This window comes from Heliconius melpomene, chromosome 18 (assembly GCF_056956725.1).
Source record: "Heliconius melpomene rosina isolate 202511_hmr_F chromosome 18, ASM5695672v1, whole genome shotgun sequence".
Lineage (NCBI taxonomy): Eukaryota > Metazoa > Arthropoda > Insecta > Lepidoptera > Nymphalidae > Heliconius > Heliconius melpomene.
In genome coordinates this window covers 16259733-16276632 of record NC_140406.1, presented here as the reverse complement: position 1 = coordinate 16276632, position 16900 = coordinate 16259733, and the positions used below count along the sequence as shown (strand labels likewise).

Here is a 16900-nt window from a genome sequence, read left to right as displayed (position 1 = left end):
TCACGTGTGTATGTTCTACGCATGACTGGACTCTGGAGACAGTCCCAGTGCGTCAGCATTGTATCAAAAATTCATATTAATTCATCAAGTTTTTTCGCAAAATATATATTTTATATAAATACTGCAAATATAATGTTGAGTAGAAACAAAACAAAATAATGTTTCTTTTATATCACTTTATATGTATTATAAATTATAATATATGTTTCAGAAAATTGATAAAAAAGAATATATACCTAATATTGTAATTTGCAATTTATTTACTTTTATATTTGTTTTTAATTTTAAAAATTAATATTTTCAATAATTTATTTACGACTTAAATATATCAAGGCGGTATTAGTTAAGCACAACATGAATATTTATATTTTCAATAAAGTAATATCAAAAATTTTTTTCTTATAAATAAGGTACAAAATCTCAAAACTTTTATTATAATTGACATTTCTTATTGGACGTTGCCATTTTTGTAAAAACGTTTCGTTTACATCAGACAAATCATTCTTTAAATGCAAATAAGTATTGAAAAAAAAATATCTTGAGTATTTAATATATGACATAAATATATTTAAATAATGGTTTGAGTTTTCTTAGTTTTATCACAGTTTTTATTTTGTGTAAAATCAATAAGAGAATCAGTAAGTTTTTGACGATTGCACTCCTTTACACGTGTTATCAAAGTAATTTGAAAAGTTCCACATAAGCTGAGTGACGCTGACAACACCGTCAGAATACGTGGCCCGTAGGTTCTGTGTGGTAGATGTGTATTGTTTATATTGTTTATCATTGAATTTTGCTAGAATATATAGTAGAAGCCGTGAGTATTCAATATTTAATTACTAAAGTGTAATCTTACATTAAAATTATAAGTGACATTATTGTTGATCTAGGAAAATTTTATCATCAAAAATGGGACAGCAGCTGTCAAAGTAATGTTAAGGTGATTTCTCGGCAATTTATTTTGCTTTCCCAAGTGTATACTACTTGAGATTTAACAAATTATTTACCTTAGGGTACCACAATACCCTCACATTACAAATGTCTAATTCGAAATAGTGAGTTCATAGCTAAATAACTTATAATTTTTAAGAATAATTGTCAACTATCTCTAGCTTATAAATAAGATTTTAAATTTAAAACGAATTAAAGTTTATTTGAAAATACTCTTATAAAAGTTATACATCAAATTTAAAAATGTGTGTATTACTATCTATAAAAAAAGTCTTATTAAAAAATATTGTTTTGCTTAATAAAATGCTGACAGCAATTTATTGGATATCTATCTGTCTTTAACCCTAGTAAAAAATTGAAATTAATATCAACATAAAATAATATATTATCTAACTATGCATTTAGATATATATATGTTTTTAAAATCGGCGACTCTTATTTTATAAAGTTAATTCTGAATTGTGTGATACAGTTATTATATAACAATTATTTTACTTATTAGTGTATCATTAGTTGCTACTAATTTGTTGAGCTAAGCACAATTAACTATTACATGATGTAAAAATAAATTATATTTTTATTGATTGATACAGCAAATCTTATGCTTAAATAATATTTTTAAAAAGTTACTACTATAAAGTATGTTTTGATGTGTGTATGTATGTTTTGAGGCTTTTATTTTTTATAAGACTAAAATGTTTAAAGCTATTTAGCCAAATGATGATGATATTTATTGATCTCTGTAAATGTATATATATGTTTAAACAAATTTATGTTTTGTGCAATTGACTTTGTATTTATTTTTAATATATATGCTATTAAAAAGACATGTACCTGTAACAAATTTGTAGTGCATTTATATGGCTTTAAAACCATTAACTGTTTTAAACAAGCACAAGTAAAACATTTATATAGGAACTTATTTACATTACTTTAATAACATAAGTTTATTCTCTTGAAGGTAATGCTTGGTAATTTCATATTAAAAAATTGCACATTTGATTTTGTAAAAGTGGCTACAAAATAAGTTTAATGAAAAAGCAAATTGTTCCAATATTCAATATTATATTATGTTTTTACTCTTAGTTAAATGGCAGTTACTTTATAATTATATGATTCCTTTTTTTCTTAGATATATTGGCTTCAATCAAGATGATGAACCCACAGTATCCACCCCCTGGCCAAAATAACAATGCACCAAGCAATCCACTGGGATTCCCTCCTCAAGATTATAATGGCATCCAAAATGCTAATATTTATAGCCAGATGCAACCGAATGGACCTCAGATGGATATGTCTGATAAGATGCAGAATCTTAATTTAAATGGGCCACAAGGTGGAAATATACCCTCGTCACAGTTACCACCTGGTCAGTTTCCAGCTTCTAATTTCCCACCAAGTTCCAATTATGGTGGACAGTTGCCTCCTGGCATGAAACCTCCATCCCAGCAAGGCAGACCCCTTGTGAGCAGTGCCCCTCAACAATTTACATCTATGAACCAAAACTTCTTACCTCCTTCATCAACTCCTGGACTTGTATCCCCACCACAAGGTTTTGCGCCCAATCAACAGTTCCAACCTCCTACATCTATGCAACAGACAATTCAAAAACCACCATCAAGTCAGGCACCTGGCCAAGGGCCTCCATCACAAGGTCCTCCCCCTACAAGATCTGGGCCTGATCAGCCTAAACCTAGTATGCCTCCACAAATGGTGCCTTCATCAGGGTTCCAAGGCCCTCCTGCAAGCCAATCTAGTGTGCAGCCGCCTCAAATGAGGGGGCCCGATCCACCAGGCATGCAAGCTTTCCCTGGCAGGGGACCACAAGTGTCTGGTATGCCCCCACAACCTGGTCAAGGATCAGGTTTCCCTCCTCAATCTTTGTCGAGTCAGGGGCCTCCTAGTCAATCTGCACCTATGCCTAGTCAGCCTGGTTTACTACCGCAACCTGGAATGCCGTCACAACCTAAATTACCCCAGTCTAACCAACCTGGCATGCCACCTCAGCCCAGCAATATTGGACAATCTGGTCAACAGGGCCTGCCTCATCAACCAAATCTTAATCAACCTGGGCAACTTCCACAACCCGGCGTGACATCTGGTTTACGACCTCAAAGTGTACAAGCACAACCAGGTTTTAGTCAGTCAGGTTTTCCTCAGCAACCTCAACAACCTGGCTTGCCTCCACAACCTGGCATGCCACTTCAACCTGGTATGCCCCTACAGCCTGGCATGCATCTCCAACCTGGAATGCCTCCTCAATCTGGCATGCCATCTCAACATGGATTGCCATCACAACCGGGCATGCCACCACAACCGGGTATGCCTCCACAACCGAGTATGCCATCACATACGGGCATGCCACCACAACCAGGTGTGCCACCACAATTGGGCATGCCACCACAACCGGGCATGCCACCTCACCCGGGCATGCAATCCCAAGGACTACCACAGCAACCAGGTCTTCCTCCTCAGCCTGGAATGCAATCTCAAGGGCTTCCACCGCAACCTGGGCTCCCCCTGCAACCCGGAATGCCACATCAGCAATCGCAATTTAACAACCAATTCCCGTCTGTACCTGGATTACCACATATGCCGCCGCCATTGAGCCAACAACAAAGGCAATTCCAAGGACCTCCTGGAAACCAGCCAGCTTTCGGAGCGCCACCTGGACAGCCACCTAGTGCACAATATCCTGGTAAGTCAAATAATTATTGAACACAAAACAATCTAAAGAATGGAATTTTCTTTTTCCCAAATAATATTAAGTGTGCTTTTAAACAAATCAAATGAATCTTAGTGCTCAGAACAATTAGATGGTTTCTAATCGGAATGGATTTAAGTCCCACCATATTCTAATTTTTTAAACATTTTCTAATAATGTTTCCAAAAATCCAAGGTATGCCCCCACAACCTCAACAAATGGCGGCAGGTTACCAACAAGGGCCAGGTTACCCGCCATTCCCTGGACAGCAACCGAGTTACAACTCCCAATATCAGCAACAACCGCAACAAAAACGGCTTGATCCTGATCAGATGCCAAGTCCTGTAAGTGTTTTTTTGAACTAGTTAAAATAGTTAGCTTTTTTTTTAAAAACCTACCTGGTTATTATTAAGTTAGCCTATTAAACATAAATTTATGCTACTTAGCTAAACATATTTTTTAAACAGATCCAAGTCATGGCCGATGACCAACAAAATCGGGGAGGAGTGTTTGTGACGAACGAAAAGGGATTGGTGCCGCCTTTAGTGTCTACTGACTTTGTTGTTGACGACAAAGGAAATGCTAGTGAGTATCCATTGGACAATTTTATTTTACCTTCACGCTGTATCCCACACACAGAAATAAAGCTGAAAGTAATATCAAATATTCAGGTCTACAGTCCTTAACATCATATAAAACATTAAGCTTCTTTGTCAACGCAATCATTTGTATGCATCGTTTTTGCTCCATTGTGTGTGAAAAATTGCCACAATCACAAAAAAAACAAAACATGTCCTAGTCACAACACTGTTCTTGATGATATAGTGGAACAATTAACACAACCAACATAAGAGATAAGAGCGAAAATGATGTGTTTGCAAATCCAATTTAGAAGATGTCATATATATATATCTCTTATGTCTCTTTTGTTTTATTCATGACTAATAAATATTCTCCTTTTTAAAAGTTTTTTTAGCTCCACTGTGGTGGTCACTCACACAAACACAATGGTCAGGTCATTTCATACAGAGCAAACTTAAGTTTGTACATTTTTATAAGTTTGTGCGAGTCTGACTCCCACTTAACTTTTTCTGGTTGCAGGTTTTAATTTTTTTATTTCAAGGTCCTTTGACTAATGAATATACATATTGGTAATTCTTTTCTTCAGGTCCCCGTTATATAAGGAGTTCTATGTACAGTGTTCCTGTAACTGCTGATCTACTAAAGCAAACTTCAATGCCATTCTGTTTAATTGTATGTATAAATTATGTATATAAATATTTTGATTTCATAATCATATAAAAATATTTGAACTGATTTGGATGATATCGATGAATACAAATTTTTCATTTATATTGGAAGAACTTATTTTTTAAAAACTGTATTTAAAAAAGAAGAGCACATGGAAGAAATTCGGAATCAGACAATTTGGTTCCCCACTTTCAAGGGAATCCTTAAGACATTGTGTTTTGAGTGGCAGAACTTCCTGTTTATCAGAGCAAAGAAATTAAAATATTAAATATTTTATTCTCTCGAGTGACAATCACCGACAACCGTAGTGATTATGGTCGCACGCTTGTGCCCCTGTGTCTGACGGCCTTAAGTTAATGTTTTAAAACAAAAATTTCAGATATCCCCAATGGCGGAAACAATAGGAAGTGAACAGGAACCCCCAGTTTTAGACTTCGCAGCTTTGACCGGGTCACCCACAATGGGGCCGGTGCGGTGCAGTCGGTGCAAGGCGTATATGTGCCCCAACATGAGGTTTATAGATGGCGGCAGACATTTTAAATGTGCTTTCTGTAAAGCTACTACCGAGGGTAAGCTGGATTTTTTATTGTAATTCACCCAAACCACAAATATTTTTTTCTGGCTTCACGCTTTATATGCGTACAGCAGGGTAGGCAGAGGGAACCTAGTGTCAAGACGTTCCGTTTCATGTGTCGCCCAACTTTCAAAATATTGCGTGTTGAGTGACGGCACTTAATGCCGCGCTTATTCTTGTTACCAGAGGAAGGAAATGAACATATTTTATTCTCCCAAGTAGGACCCGTCACTTTTGATAGACTTTGCGCATTTTTAGTTTCATGCTGTATACCCCACATAGCAGCGTAGGCAGAGAGAACCTGGGAACCTAGTGTTAAGACTCTCTTGTGTCCCGCGTCGCGATTGGTCCTAATATTTATAATATTCAAATATTTCCAGTCCCAATGGAGTACACGCAATACATAAATAGTATGCAGCAGTACGGCCGAGTGCCGGCAGAGATGGCCCTCGGTGCTTATGAAATAGTGGCTACTAAAGAATATTGTAGGGTGAGATATTTTAAATATTATTTCATATAGAATAGGGTTTAGTTTTTAGTACTGCAGTATTTGCAGTATTAAGGCATTTCATACTTTGTAATATTGGAGGTTAGGAGTTGGTGTTGTTTGGTTAGGAGTGTTTTATTTTCTTTTTATATACATATTCAATAATACAGTGTATATCAATCGAAAATAAATAATTAAAAACCTTCGACAGAATCCCTCTAAAAACAAACAACTAGAATACATCTGATAATGTTCATAATAGCTGAACATATTTTCTTGAATCATGGCTAAGAATTTTCTCAATTAAGTCATCAAAACAAAAAACTAAATTCAAATTAGTTCATCTGTTTGGGAGCTACAATGCCACAGACTAATGTACAGATACAGACATACAAACATCTTCAGATATGTTTGCGATTGATTTAGATAAACAAGTTTTTTTTAAATAACATTAAATTACAAAAAATAATTATTTTTTCATTACATATATAATATTAACTAAAACATAGTCATTTGTAATGTTTCAGAACAATACACTACCAAATCCACCAGCGGTTGTGTTCATCATTGACGTTTCATACAACTCTATCAAGAATGGTCTTTTACAGACCATTTGTGACAATATTTTGGATATTTTGGAGGTAACTAATTATTTTATTTCTTCTTTTGATGAAATATTCTATACAAAACAGGAGAAAAAAAAATGTGACTACATTCTCCACTTTTAAGACAGTCTAATAAAGCTGAATATAAATAAAGTTAAATACATTATAAGAAAAATATTCATATATTTTCTGTCTGCATCATAGACATAATTGGTATTACGCTAACTTATATGACTATACAAAAATATTTTTTTTGTCCCAGGCAATGCCAAAAGATGAGAATGGCAAGAGTTATACGAGAGTGGGTTTCATTACTTACAGTACTACTGTACACTTTTATAACATTAAGGTAAGATATATTTATATTATATGAAACCTATTTGAGCACTTTCATTATTTTTCCTTTAATTTTTTCGTTTTCTGGAATGAAATTTAATACGATTTTCCTAAGGAGATAGTATATAATCAAGAGAAGCTTTGTATTTAAGTATTGTTACTGCATATAATATTCTAATAGTCTTGGATAGAATGAAAATTTGTGTAATAAGAATGAATAAAATATTTACAGAAATTGTTTTCTGTGTCATTTGTTGGTTCGACCCAACATCAATTATTATATATATAAATAAACTATTTCTTGTATACAGGGTACTCTCGCTCAACCCCAAATGTTGTCAGTTGGTGACGTAGGAGACATGTTCGTACCGCTTTTAGAAGGTTTTCTAGAAAAACCAGAAGATTCGGGACAAGTACTGGAATCACTGTTACAACAGTTGCCCGTCATGTTTGAGAATAATAAAGAAACTGAAACTATATTGTTGCCTGCTGTACAGGTATTTTTATACGTTTATTTTTGTTTTTTTTATTTGGTAGGGTAGCTAGAGATGGACATTCCCATTATGACACTTCCTTTACTCACTTTCCGCCCATTTCTGATGGCGTTGCGTGTTGAGCGGCGAAACTCAATTCCGAAAAAAGTAACGCTTTTTATCAGAGCGAGGAAGTGGAAATATTAAATATTTTATTTCTTCAAATGTGAATTGAATAGGCGCACAGTCGTTACAGACGCAATCTTGCACCATTGCGCTACAAATGGCCTTAGAAAATACTGTTTATATTAAAAAATAAAAGCAGATAATTTTGTGGTGTATTTTAAAGCAATATGCGCTTACTAACTTTATTATGTTGTTGAATCAAATAAAAAATCTGCTTCACGCTGAATGCTGTTAAGATACTCCGTTTCAAACTTTCTGCCAGATTCAGAATCTGGCAGAAAGTTTGAAACGGAGGCATTGCGTGTTGAGTGGCAACACTCAACACCGCGCTTTGCCTCGATACCAGAGCGAAGAAATGGAAATATAAACATAAATAAATATTTCACTTCCTCGAGTGGGGATCGAACCAACAACCGTCGCGTTACAGTTACACTCCTGTGCCGCTGCGCCAGGTTAATATTTAATATGTTGTTGAAATTGATTTATAAAAAAAGTCATAAAATTGATAGGTAAAAAACAATTACTATTGTTACTTACTTTACATACATTTTTTGAAAAATTCCAGTATACGCATTCAAAGTTTCTGAATAGTCTCTCCGAATTTTTTACTTGTTTAACAAGTGCAGAGCGATTTGTTCTTCATAAGACCAAAAATTACGTATATAATTATGCATACATATTATTTATTTATTTATTTATTACATATTGTATTTTTATTTCTTCGTCAGGCCGGCCTCGAAGCTTTAAAAGCGGCGGATACTTCCGGACAACTCTTAGTATTCCATACTAGTTTACCTTCGTTCAATGTGCCAGGAAAATTAATAAACAGGGAAGATAGGAAAATACTCGGCACTGATAAGGAGAAACAGATTTTGAGTGAGTAATATTTATTTTTAATGACACTACTAATACTATGCAGTTCCCCGTGCCCCGCCTAATTATCGAGATATTGCATATTGATTGGGGAAACTCAGCTGTATTAGCGAAATATATGAACTAACTAAAATTTCCTTCAAAAATAAGTAACTCTACAGAGTAAGTGTTTACTTATTCTGTTAATACCTCACAAACAACAGCCTACAGTGAGTTTGGACAGTCTGTCCGGCTGAGGGCATTTATCTACAACCCTTATATAACATCACATATTCGTAAGAGTTTCTAAGTCCTAATATTTTTGCTAGGACTTATCGCATATTCTTACTAGGATTTATTTATTGCATAGTTGAAATCCGACACTCAACACACTAAGTCTCCAAAGTTGGACAGTGTGCGGGGAACGCAGTGTCTTAACATTAGGTCCCATCTATTTATACACGCTGCTTAAATGAACACTGTATCTGGCATATGGCATATGGCAGGCTATATGCTTGATACAGCGTGATCTTAAAAAAATATATGCCGAAATTCCCAATTACATATTTTTTACTAATTTCGCTTTAAACTTTCCAGCGCCACAAACAACAGCCTACAATGAGCTGGGGCAGTCGTGTTCGGCCGCAGGCGTTTGTGTACAATTGTTCCTATGTAACAACGCGTATGTGGATGCGGCAACGTTAGGCCAACTGCCAAGACTGACGGGCGGGGCTACTTATAAATATACTTATTTTACTGTGAGTACTTGTGTTTTCTTTATTTTATGAATATTTTTAGATTGCTAATGTGTAAATAAAACATGACTTTTATAGTTATATAGAACTCTTGTTTTATATACATCGTTACGATAGTAATAACATAACGGGTAATTGATTGATAATGTATAATTGAAAGTAATAGACTTAGAAAGAGAAATTTTGCATGTAAGTAGGTAGACCTACTCCCTATTAAGTGAGTATTCTTATTGGGGCGAGAAAAATGTTTTATTATTTAACCTCAACTATAGTTTCGTATATTTGATTCGATGTAAATAACAAAATGGCTGTATAGACTATATCTATATGAACGTATGTGCCCAACTATCTAACCTGCACTATAACTTGTTCCTTAGGCGGAGACGGACGGCGCGCGGCTCGCGTGGGACGTGCGCCGCGCAGTGTCGCGCCGCAGCGGGCACGACGCCGTGATGCGCGTGCGCACGTCAACGGGCGTGCGCGCCACCGACTTCTACGGACACTTCTTTATGTCCAACACCACCGACGTCGAGCTGGCGGCTATCGGTGAGCTTTATTAAACTTAATCAATTATGATTTTGTTGTAAAAATATTAATTCGTAAATTATAAAATGATATGTAGTATTATGAATTTGTTAAAATTGATTGTTAAGTTATAAGAATATTAAGTAGATATATATATCAATAAATATTTTAAAATATTCCATTTATTTTTAAAACATTGTATTTCCAATAAATTGAATATTTATTAATAAAGCATACGTAGGATAAGAATAGCGTGAAGCTTACAAAATAATTACATGTATAAAATTAAGTAACACCTTTTTATACATTTCACTCTCATTTCACAGACTCCGACAAAGCAATAGGTGTAGAAATAAAACACGACGACAAACTGACAGCAGAAGAAGGTGTATACATACAAGCGGCCCTCCTCTACACGCACGTGAGCGGTCAGCGACGTCTGCGAGTGTTGAACTTGGCACTGGCACTCGCACACCAGCTGGCTGATGTTTATAGATCCGCTGAACTCGACACTGCTGTCAATTTCTTGACCAAACAAGGTATACACATACATTTTTTTATTAACTTCTATACTGTTACATTATAACATACGTTACATATATAACAGGGTAGGCAACGGAAACCTAGAAACCAAATTTTTCACTCATCAAGCAATGCCTCCAGAATTTAGTCTTCCCACGTTCCACCTGCCTACCCTGCTATGTGTGCGATACAATGTGAAGATAAAAAAAATAAAATAGAGTAATATACATTTTTGAGGAAAAAAAGAAAGTGTATGGATAGGACCACATCTAAGAACAAGCTTAAGAACTACCTGTCCGAATACCCGTCGTGTTTTTTGGGTCGATACGATATAGGTATCTTTTAAAAGCGTACTATCTCCACCTTAATGGCTGGAAACGCAGCTGTAGCTTCTCTAGTGTTATACGGTTGTGGTTGTTGTTGGCTCGTTTCCATTGTCCTTATTCTGTAGAATATTTATGATAATTTTAAAAAAAAGTAGGTCGTCGCGGCTAAGCGGTTTATCGTCTGACTGTAAACATGGTGATTGTAGGTTTGATTCTCATTTCGGTGATTAAAGGAAAAAAAGCACAAGCTTTGTCGCACAACACGCAATATCTGGATATTTGTGTGTGGGGAACGGACAGTCTTAACGCTGAACTAAAAACGAGCACAAACTTTTTATAAGCAGTTTGTCTATAAACGGATACATCATCAGATCAGCAGATCAACCGTCGTCCAATACCACCGTCATACCAGTTCGATAACAGCATACAATTGTATTGTCATCTAAACTACAAAATATAATTTGCAGCGGTGTGGGCGCTCCGCGACGCCACTCCCCGTCAGGTGCGCGAGGGTCTCACGTCCCGGTGCGCGCGGTCTCTGGCCGCCTACCGCCGCCACTGCGCCTCGCCCTCCTCCGCAGGACAGCTGGTGCTGCCCGAGTCCATGAAGCTGCTGCCGCTCTACACCAGCTGCGTGCTGCGCTCCGACGCCGTCGCGGGAGGTACGTATTAACACTGTCTGCTAGATGCGAGATACAGCATGAAGCTACATAAGAATGATTCTTATAAATATGTTAATATTATATTTAAATGTTTTTTTTTTGTAGGTACGGGTTAGATTATCACTAATCCAGCTTGCAAGCATCCAACCTTGTGAGATCAATATATCCATTAATCCGTGTTAAATATTTTACTTAGAAATATGCCAGAAAAAATTAAACAAGAAATACAATATACTCAGCAAAACACATTTATTAAAGATTATTTTGTAATTATGAATTACTTAATAGTGAAATGTTTTACATTATAATAAACCTGTAGGTCATTAACAAAAAAATATTTTTTTTTAAAAATTATTTTATTTTTACACAATCCAATAATCAAAACACTCCCAACAATCCGGCATCCTCTGCTTTTTAATAGTAGCAGATTAATAATATTTTACTAAAGTAACATTAATCATTGAAAACATTGCTCAAATTTTGTTTATATTTTGTGACAAAATCTCATTATTTATCTTTTATACCCATTTTAATAAAAACATAATAAAACAGGTCCAGACATAACCTGCGATGACCGCTCCTGCGCGATGTACCGCGCACTCACAGCGGATGTCAGTCTCTCCCTAGCGTATACATACCCGCGACTACTCGCTTTACATACGCTGCCTGCAACGCAACCAACGCGCCTACGGGCGTCGTTGGATAAGATGACTGAACAGGGTGTTTATTTGTTAGGTATGGTTCGAAGGAACAATTAGTCTTTTCTTTATTTATAGTATTTTGAAAAAAATGGTTAATTTTAAGTTTGTTTACACTTTATAACGAACTATTTTTTACATATAGCTTCGTCCCCATTGTCAAAGGAAGTTAATTAAAGAGTTATGTATGACACACAACAAATTCTAAGTATCAAAGGTAATTCTGACTAGTACAGTAATTAAGGTAAGTGGCGGAGCTCAATGCTGTGTTTTGTCTTGTTGTTCAAGACAACTGTGATGTATTAAAGGCACTCACTCGCTGCCACTGCACCATGACTATTGATATGAACATCAATAGATAAACAATAATATATTAAACATTTTCCAGAAAACGGTGTCCACATGTTAATCTGGGTGGGGTCCCAGGCGTCCCCCGAGTTCCTGACGGATGTGTTCGGCGTGACGTCCCCGCAGCACATCGACACTCACGTGTGCGAGCTGCCCGCGCGTGACACGCCTGCCTCGCACGCCGTTCGCGAGGTCGTGCACGCCGCGCGCGTTTTGCGCAAGAACGCCATGAGGGTGAGTCAGGACACATGTACGCTTACACCTGTGCCCATATCTACACTTGCTTTTGTGCCTACACTTACACCTTCAATGTTTGTGTGAATTTTTCAATGGCAATTAGTAGTTTACAAATACAATAATACTACAGAAAAATGAGTAATATTGTAATAATAGTCCTACATAAAATAAAGATCTAAACAATTGTTACGCTACTAACACTATGTCAGTGAAGGACTCACCTTAGGTTACAAAAAACCTTTTGTAAACAATATATATAAATATATGTACATATTATAAATACCAATTACAAAGAAAATAAAAATAAAAACAGTCACTTGTGAGCCTGTGGAACTTTTTTTTCTAATGTAAAAAATAGCATACAATATTATAAAAGTTCAACATTAAAATTTTGCTATACAAAGATTCAATTGGTATTTAATGTAGCAGAGTAGTGCTAATTAAATAATGTGCCCACTCAAAACCAAGCATAACAATATTTTCAGTTGCCTAAAAAAATTGTTTTTTTCATAAAAGTAGTTCAAAATATTCTGTATGTTGTAAGCTTTTCCTTTATACAAATTCTGATTACTTTTATTATTGACTTACATGTAAAAATAGTGTTGCTCTTTGTTTGTAAATAATTTTATACTAAATTCAAGCGAAACCTCATAGTATCTAAAATATTTAACTTTGATCAAGATTCAAAACAGCCCTATTAAAGTAATTTCGCTCCACTCTTTAATAATTTGGGTTCATTTTATTTGAAGGTTTACCTTTTGGTAACAATTATCGCTTCTAATAGCACGCATAGTGTTATGTAGCTTAGTGTATAGCATGGTATAGCGTAGTATAGCATGGTATCTTTCCTTTAGCTTTCAATAGTGCACCAGTTCAGCAAACAGGAGGTGGACTTCAGGAAGGTGCTAGTGGAGGACAAGGGTATTGATGGGACAGAATCCTATGTGGAGAACCTAATGACTGTTCACAAGGCAGTTCAGAAGTTACTGTAGGTGTAGGTTCTTATCCAAGGGGTTTTGCTTTCGAAATCATGGGTTAAATTGGCATTTTTGATGGGTGGATATTCATTGGTGTATTTTATGCTTGAAATTATTTTCAAACGTATATGCTTTTATAGTACATTATTTTTATTTTACATAATTGTCATATTTTTTTATTTAGGCACTATTTTTGGATAAGAATTAATTAAATTGAATTGATTATATTATCAGGATATTTATTTATTTTTCATCTGCATGCATCATTCATGGGATAAATCAAGAGACAATGATATTACTTCCTTTTTGCATTTTCGCTTTTTTTTCAAGTTTTTATTGGTTGAGTACCACAGGGAAAGAACAATGATATGCTTTGGCTATTTTCTTATTCATAACCACTTTTTAACATTAGTATTTAATATTTTGGTATGGTTCTGAAGAATCTGCTGAGAGCTAACGCTAAGCAATGGTCGTGGTTCGATTCCCAACCTGAATTTATATATATTTGATATACTGTTCTGTCTCTATTTTTAATCTCGTATATGCTCAATTGTTCAATTGGTATTATATTTGAGACACAATACATGCCTGAATTGTGAAAATATATGGCCATCTCGGATCGAAATTCATTTAACTTAAAATATTTATAGTATAACTTTCCATAGAACATTTGTTTGTTCAATTTTGACCAAAAATAATAGAATCTCTGAGTGAGATCGCTTTCATTCTGATAGTGTTATATAAAACTATAGTATAAAACACCATTAAAATTGTTCCAGCTAACGGTAATGCGACAACACGACAAATTAGAAACAGTACTACGTCATTTCCTAGTAGAGGACCGCGGCGTCGACGGCAGCTCCTCATACGTAGACTATCTGTGCCACATCCACAAGGAGATTAGAGCGTTGCTCTAGCATTTGTATGAGGATTCATATTAAAAATATAACGTGAAACGATTTATAGACTATGGTTTTTTAGTACTGTCTATGCCTTGTACTTTTTTTCTACTGAGTTATTTGTTAATGCCTTATTGAATTCGGCTTTAGATATGCCGAGCTGAACTAGAAGAAAATATAAGGTTATAAATATTATACAGTGCTATAGTCAGTCATATTGATTGTTAAATGTCATTTTTTTTGATAAATCATGGTGGATAATAGATTAAAAATAGAAATCGATGTGTACATCAAAGTATTATTTGATACAATGGGTTAAAAAGAATAATTAATAAATAATTGAATTAAATACCATTCAGACGACCAACGACATCACATAAAACAATAAAATTAGTTTATATATACTATATAAACTAATTTTATTATATTTATTTTTGAACAATTTATGTAAATTAAGTTCTTTTATAATATTTGATTGTCTTGAAATTCAAAATTCATCCAAAATTTCAAAATTAGTTTTATATGTTATAATTGATGAGTTAAATATTAAGCATCTAATATGCTACACTATTACTAGTGCACTAGGTTAAGTTATAGGGCGTAAGTAAGTTAGTGTCCTACAGGCTACATCCCTACGTTTGTACACATTGTAGTGCACTAGAAGTAGTGTGGTGCAATCACAGTTTTAATTGAATATATTACTAAGGTATAGATTAAAAAAGAATACTGTAAAGGATAGCTAATTAAAGCACGTCAAGAACTATTCTCTTTATTTAAATATTTATGAGGTGTCTATGTATTTATGATCCAACTTTTAAAGAAATGTGTGTTGAAGATTTTTTTTTATATAGTTTGTCATAATAAATATAATATTGTAATATGTTATTGACATTTAGTGTATTAAAATAATTATTTTAAAATATACATATTATTTTTTAATAATTTGCAATACTAAAATATTTTTCTAAAGCTGTAAAGTATAGCTTACTTTTAATAAGTTAAATTCTAATAGTTTTTAATTTCATTTCCTTTTCTAATAAAAAACGCTATGGTACTACGTTTACTAACTTTTAATATATTTATCTGTTATTTTCTCTTTCATAAGAAGATTAGTTAAAAAAATATTATAAATCCGTATATTGTCCAAACTTAATAATATTATGGTATGAGAGATTAACACTTTTAGTCTATAAAGTCGTTTCACACTGACATTGATTTTTTAATAATTTCGTTTAAATGGCAAAGGATGAGTATGCTTAGGGTCTTATAAATGTTTTGTATCTGTTGAGATTGTTTATTCTTGTGTCTTAAATATACCTGGGACAACCACTTACTTATTATTTTCATAATTATTAATTTAAGATTATTATATCATTTGTTTATTATGACTTATTATTAATGTAAAACAATATTGAATCTATCATTTTGTTTTTTTTTTCTTATATTATTAATATGTAGTAATATATCATGAATTAATACATATGGTAATACCACGTGCATAATAATTTTATAGAGAGGTCTATAGGCAAATAGTCATATATTGGAAAGTATTTTTAGTAACAAATTCAATTGTTAATATTGCATACAAACTATTATTTTATTTATATTTTATCGCCCATGTGACACAATTGATCGGACTTGGCACTATCTTTTTAATATAAAAAAAACAGTATATGTCTAAAATAAATAGATATTGTTATTGTATTGATGTTTAAAAAGTAAAAATTAAATTATTTATAAATTTCCTTAATTCGATTCAACCCTCTTTATATTGATGTTCAGTTATCAATTTAAATAAGCGACTTTAAAGGAATATATGAAAAGTGATCTTCCACAGATATGATATTAACATTGAAACTGATACCCATTTTTTTTTAATTTCATTTGCATTAATTAAAAATGAAGTCATATTCTTATTAAATCAAATATGATCATCATTTTCTTTTCTTATTACTGTTAAAGAAAATAATATATATATGGTTGTGGATGTACTGGTTCAAACCCTAAAACAATTTTTTATATTTTTGTTGCTAATTTTATTCGAAATTTTGAGTTAGGCCACTTGCCTTCTAAGGTTGTAACGTAACCTATACAGTATATAAGATTTATTTTTGACATTTTCCACTGCAACATGAGATATTATGTAGAAATTTATAGTCTGCTCATCTATATTGTATCTAATTAGTCTTAATTATCTAGTTATTTTACTACTGTATATTGTAAGAGTGTAAATAAATATTGGCATTATTATACTATGTCATTTTATTTTATATTCCCTATTACAGAGTAGTCAGAGGGAACCTGGTGTTAAGGTTATGACAATACCTTCCCCATATTCTCCCAGATTATTTACGACATTGAAGAAGCGTGTTGAAACAAGACAGCGTGACGATAAGCTTCCTCAACTTATCATCGCGTTGTCTTGTTACCAGAATAATTCAATCACGTCAACGACGGCACACGGTGGCCTCTATTTATTTCAATTGTTTTTGTAATAAAATAGCGTCTACATTTATTAATACAACTCTATAT

General features: G+C 33.9%; 1 protein-coding gene across 4 annotated transcripts; it reads left to right on the top strand.

Annotated features, from left to right (window-relative positions):
• Positions 1-693: 693 nt before the first annotated feature.
• On the top strand, positions 694-16620 carry Sec24CD (COPII coat complex component secretory 24CD). 4 transcript variants are annotated; one of them, XM_085201415.1, is made up of 19 exons: positions 694-817; positions 2084-3649; positions 3851-3999; positions 4123-4240; positions 4824-4909; positions 5286-5475; positions 5861-5970; positions 6495-6608; positions 6835-6921; positions 7220-7405; positions 8296-8443; positions 9017-9177; positions 9552-9720; positions 10026-10238; positions 11015-11209; positions 11762-11944; positions 12296-12489; positions 13347-13480; positions 14249-14388. In XM_085201415.1, exons 2-19 carry the CDS (start codon positions 2104-2106, stop codon positions 14250-14252), a joined length of 3987 nt encoding a protein of 1328 aa, XP_085057541.1. In that variant the 5' UTR covers positions 694-817; positions 2084-2103; the 3' UTR covers positions 14253-14388. The 4 variants fall into 4 exon arrangements, with proteins under 4 accessions (XP_085057541.1, XP_085057543.1, XP_085057540.1 ...); XM_085201417.1 differs by having other exon boundaries at positions 13347-13486; positions 14249-14381; XM_085201416.1 differs by lacking the exon at positions 13347-13480 and adding an exon at positions 891-940 and having other exon boundaries at positions 742-817; positions 14249-16620.
• Positions 16621-16900: the final 280 nt, after the last annotated feature.

Excerpts from the sequence above, each read along its gene's own strand:
- Sec24CD (XM_085201414.1), top strand. The coding sequence starts at position 2,104 with ATGATGAACCCACAGTATCCACCCCCTGGCCAAAATAACAATGCACCA. Across the intron at positions 7,406-8,295 it reads TATTGTTGCCTGCTGTACAG|GCCGGCCTCGAAGCTTTAAA; the intron begins GTATTTTTATAC and ends TTTCTTCGTCAG. Across the intron at positions 8,444-9,016 it reads TAAGGAGAAACAGATTTTGA|CGCCACAAACAACAGCCTAC; the intron begins GTGAGTAATATT and ends TAAACTTTCCAG.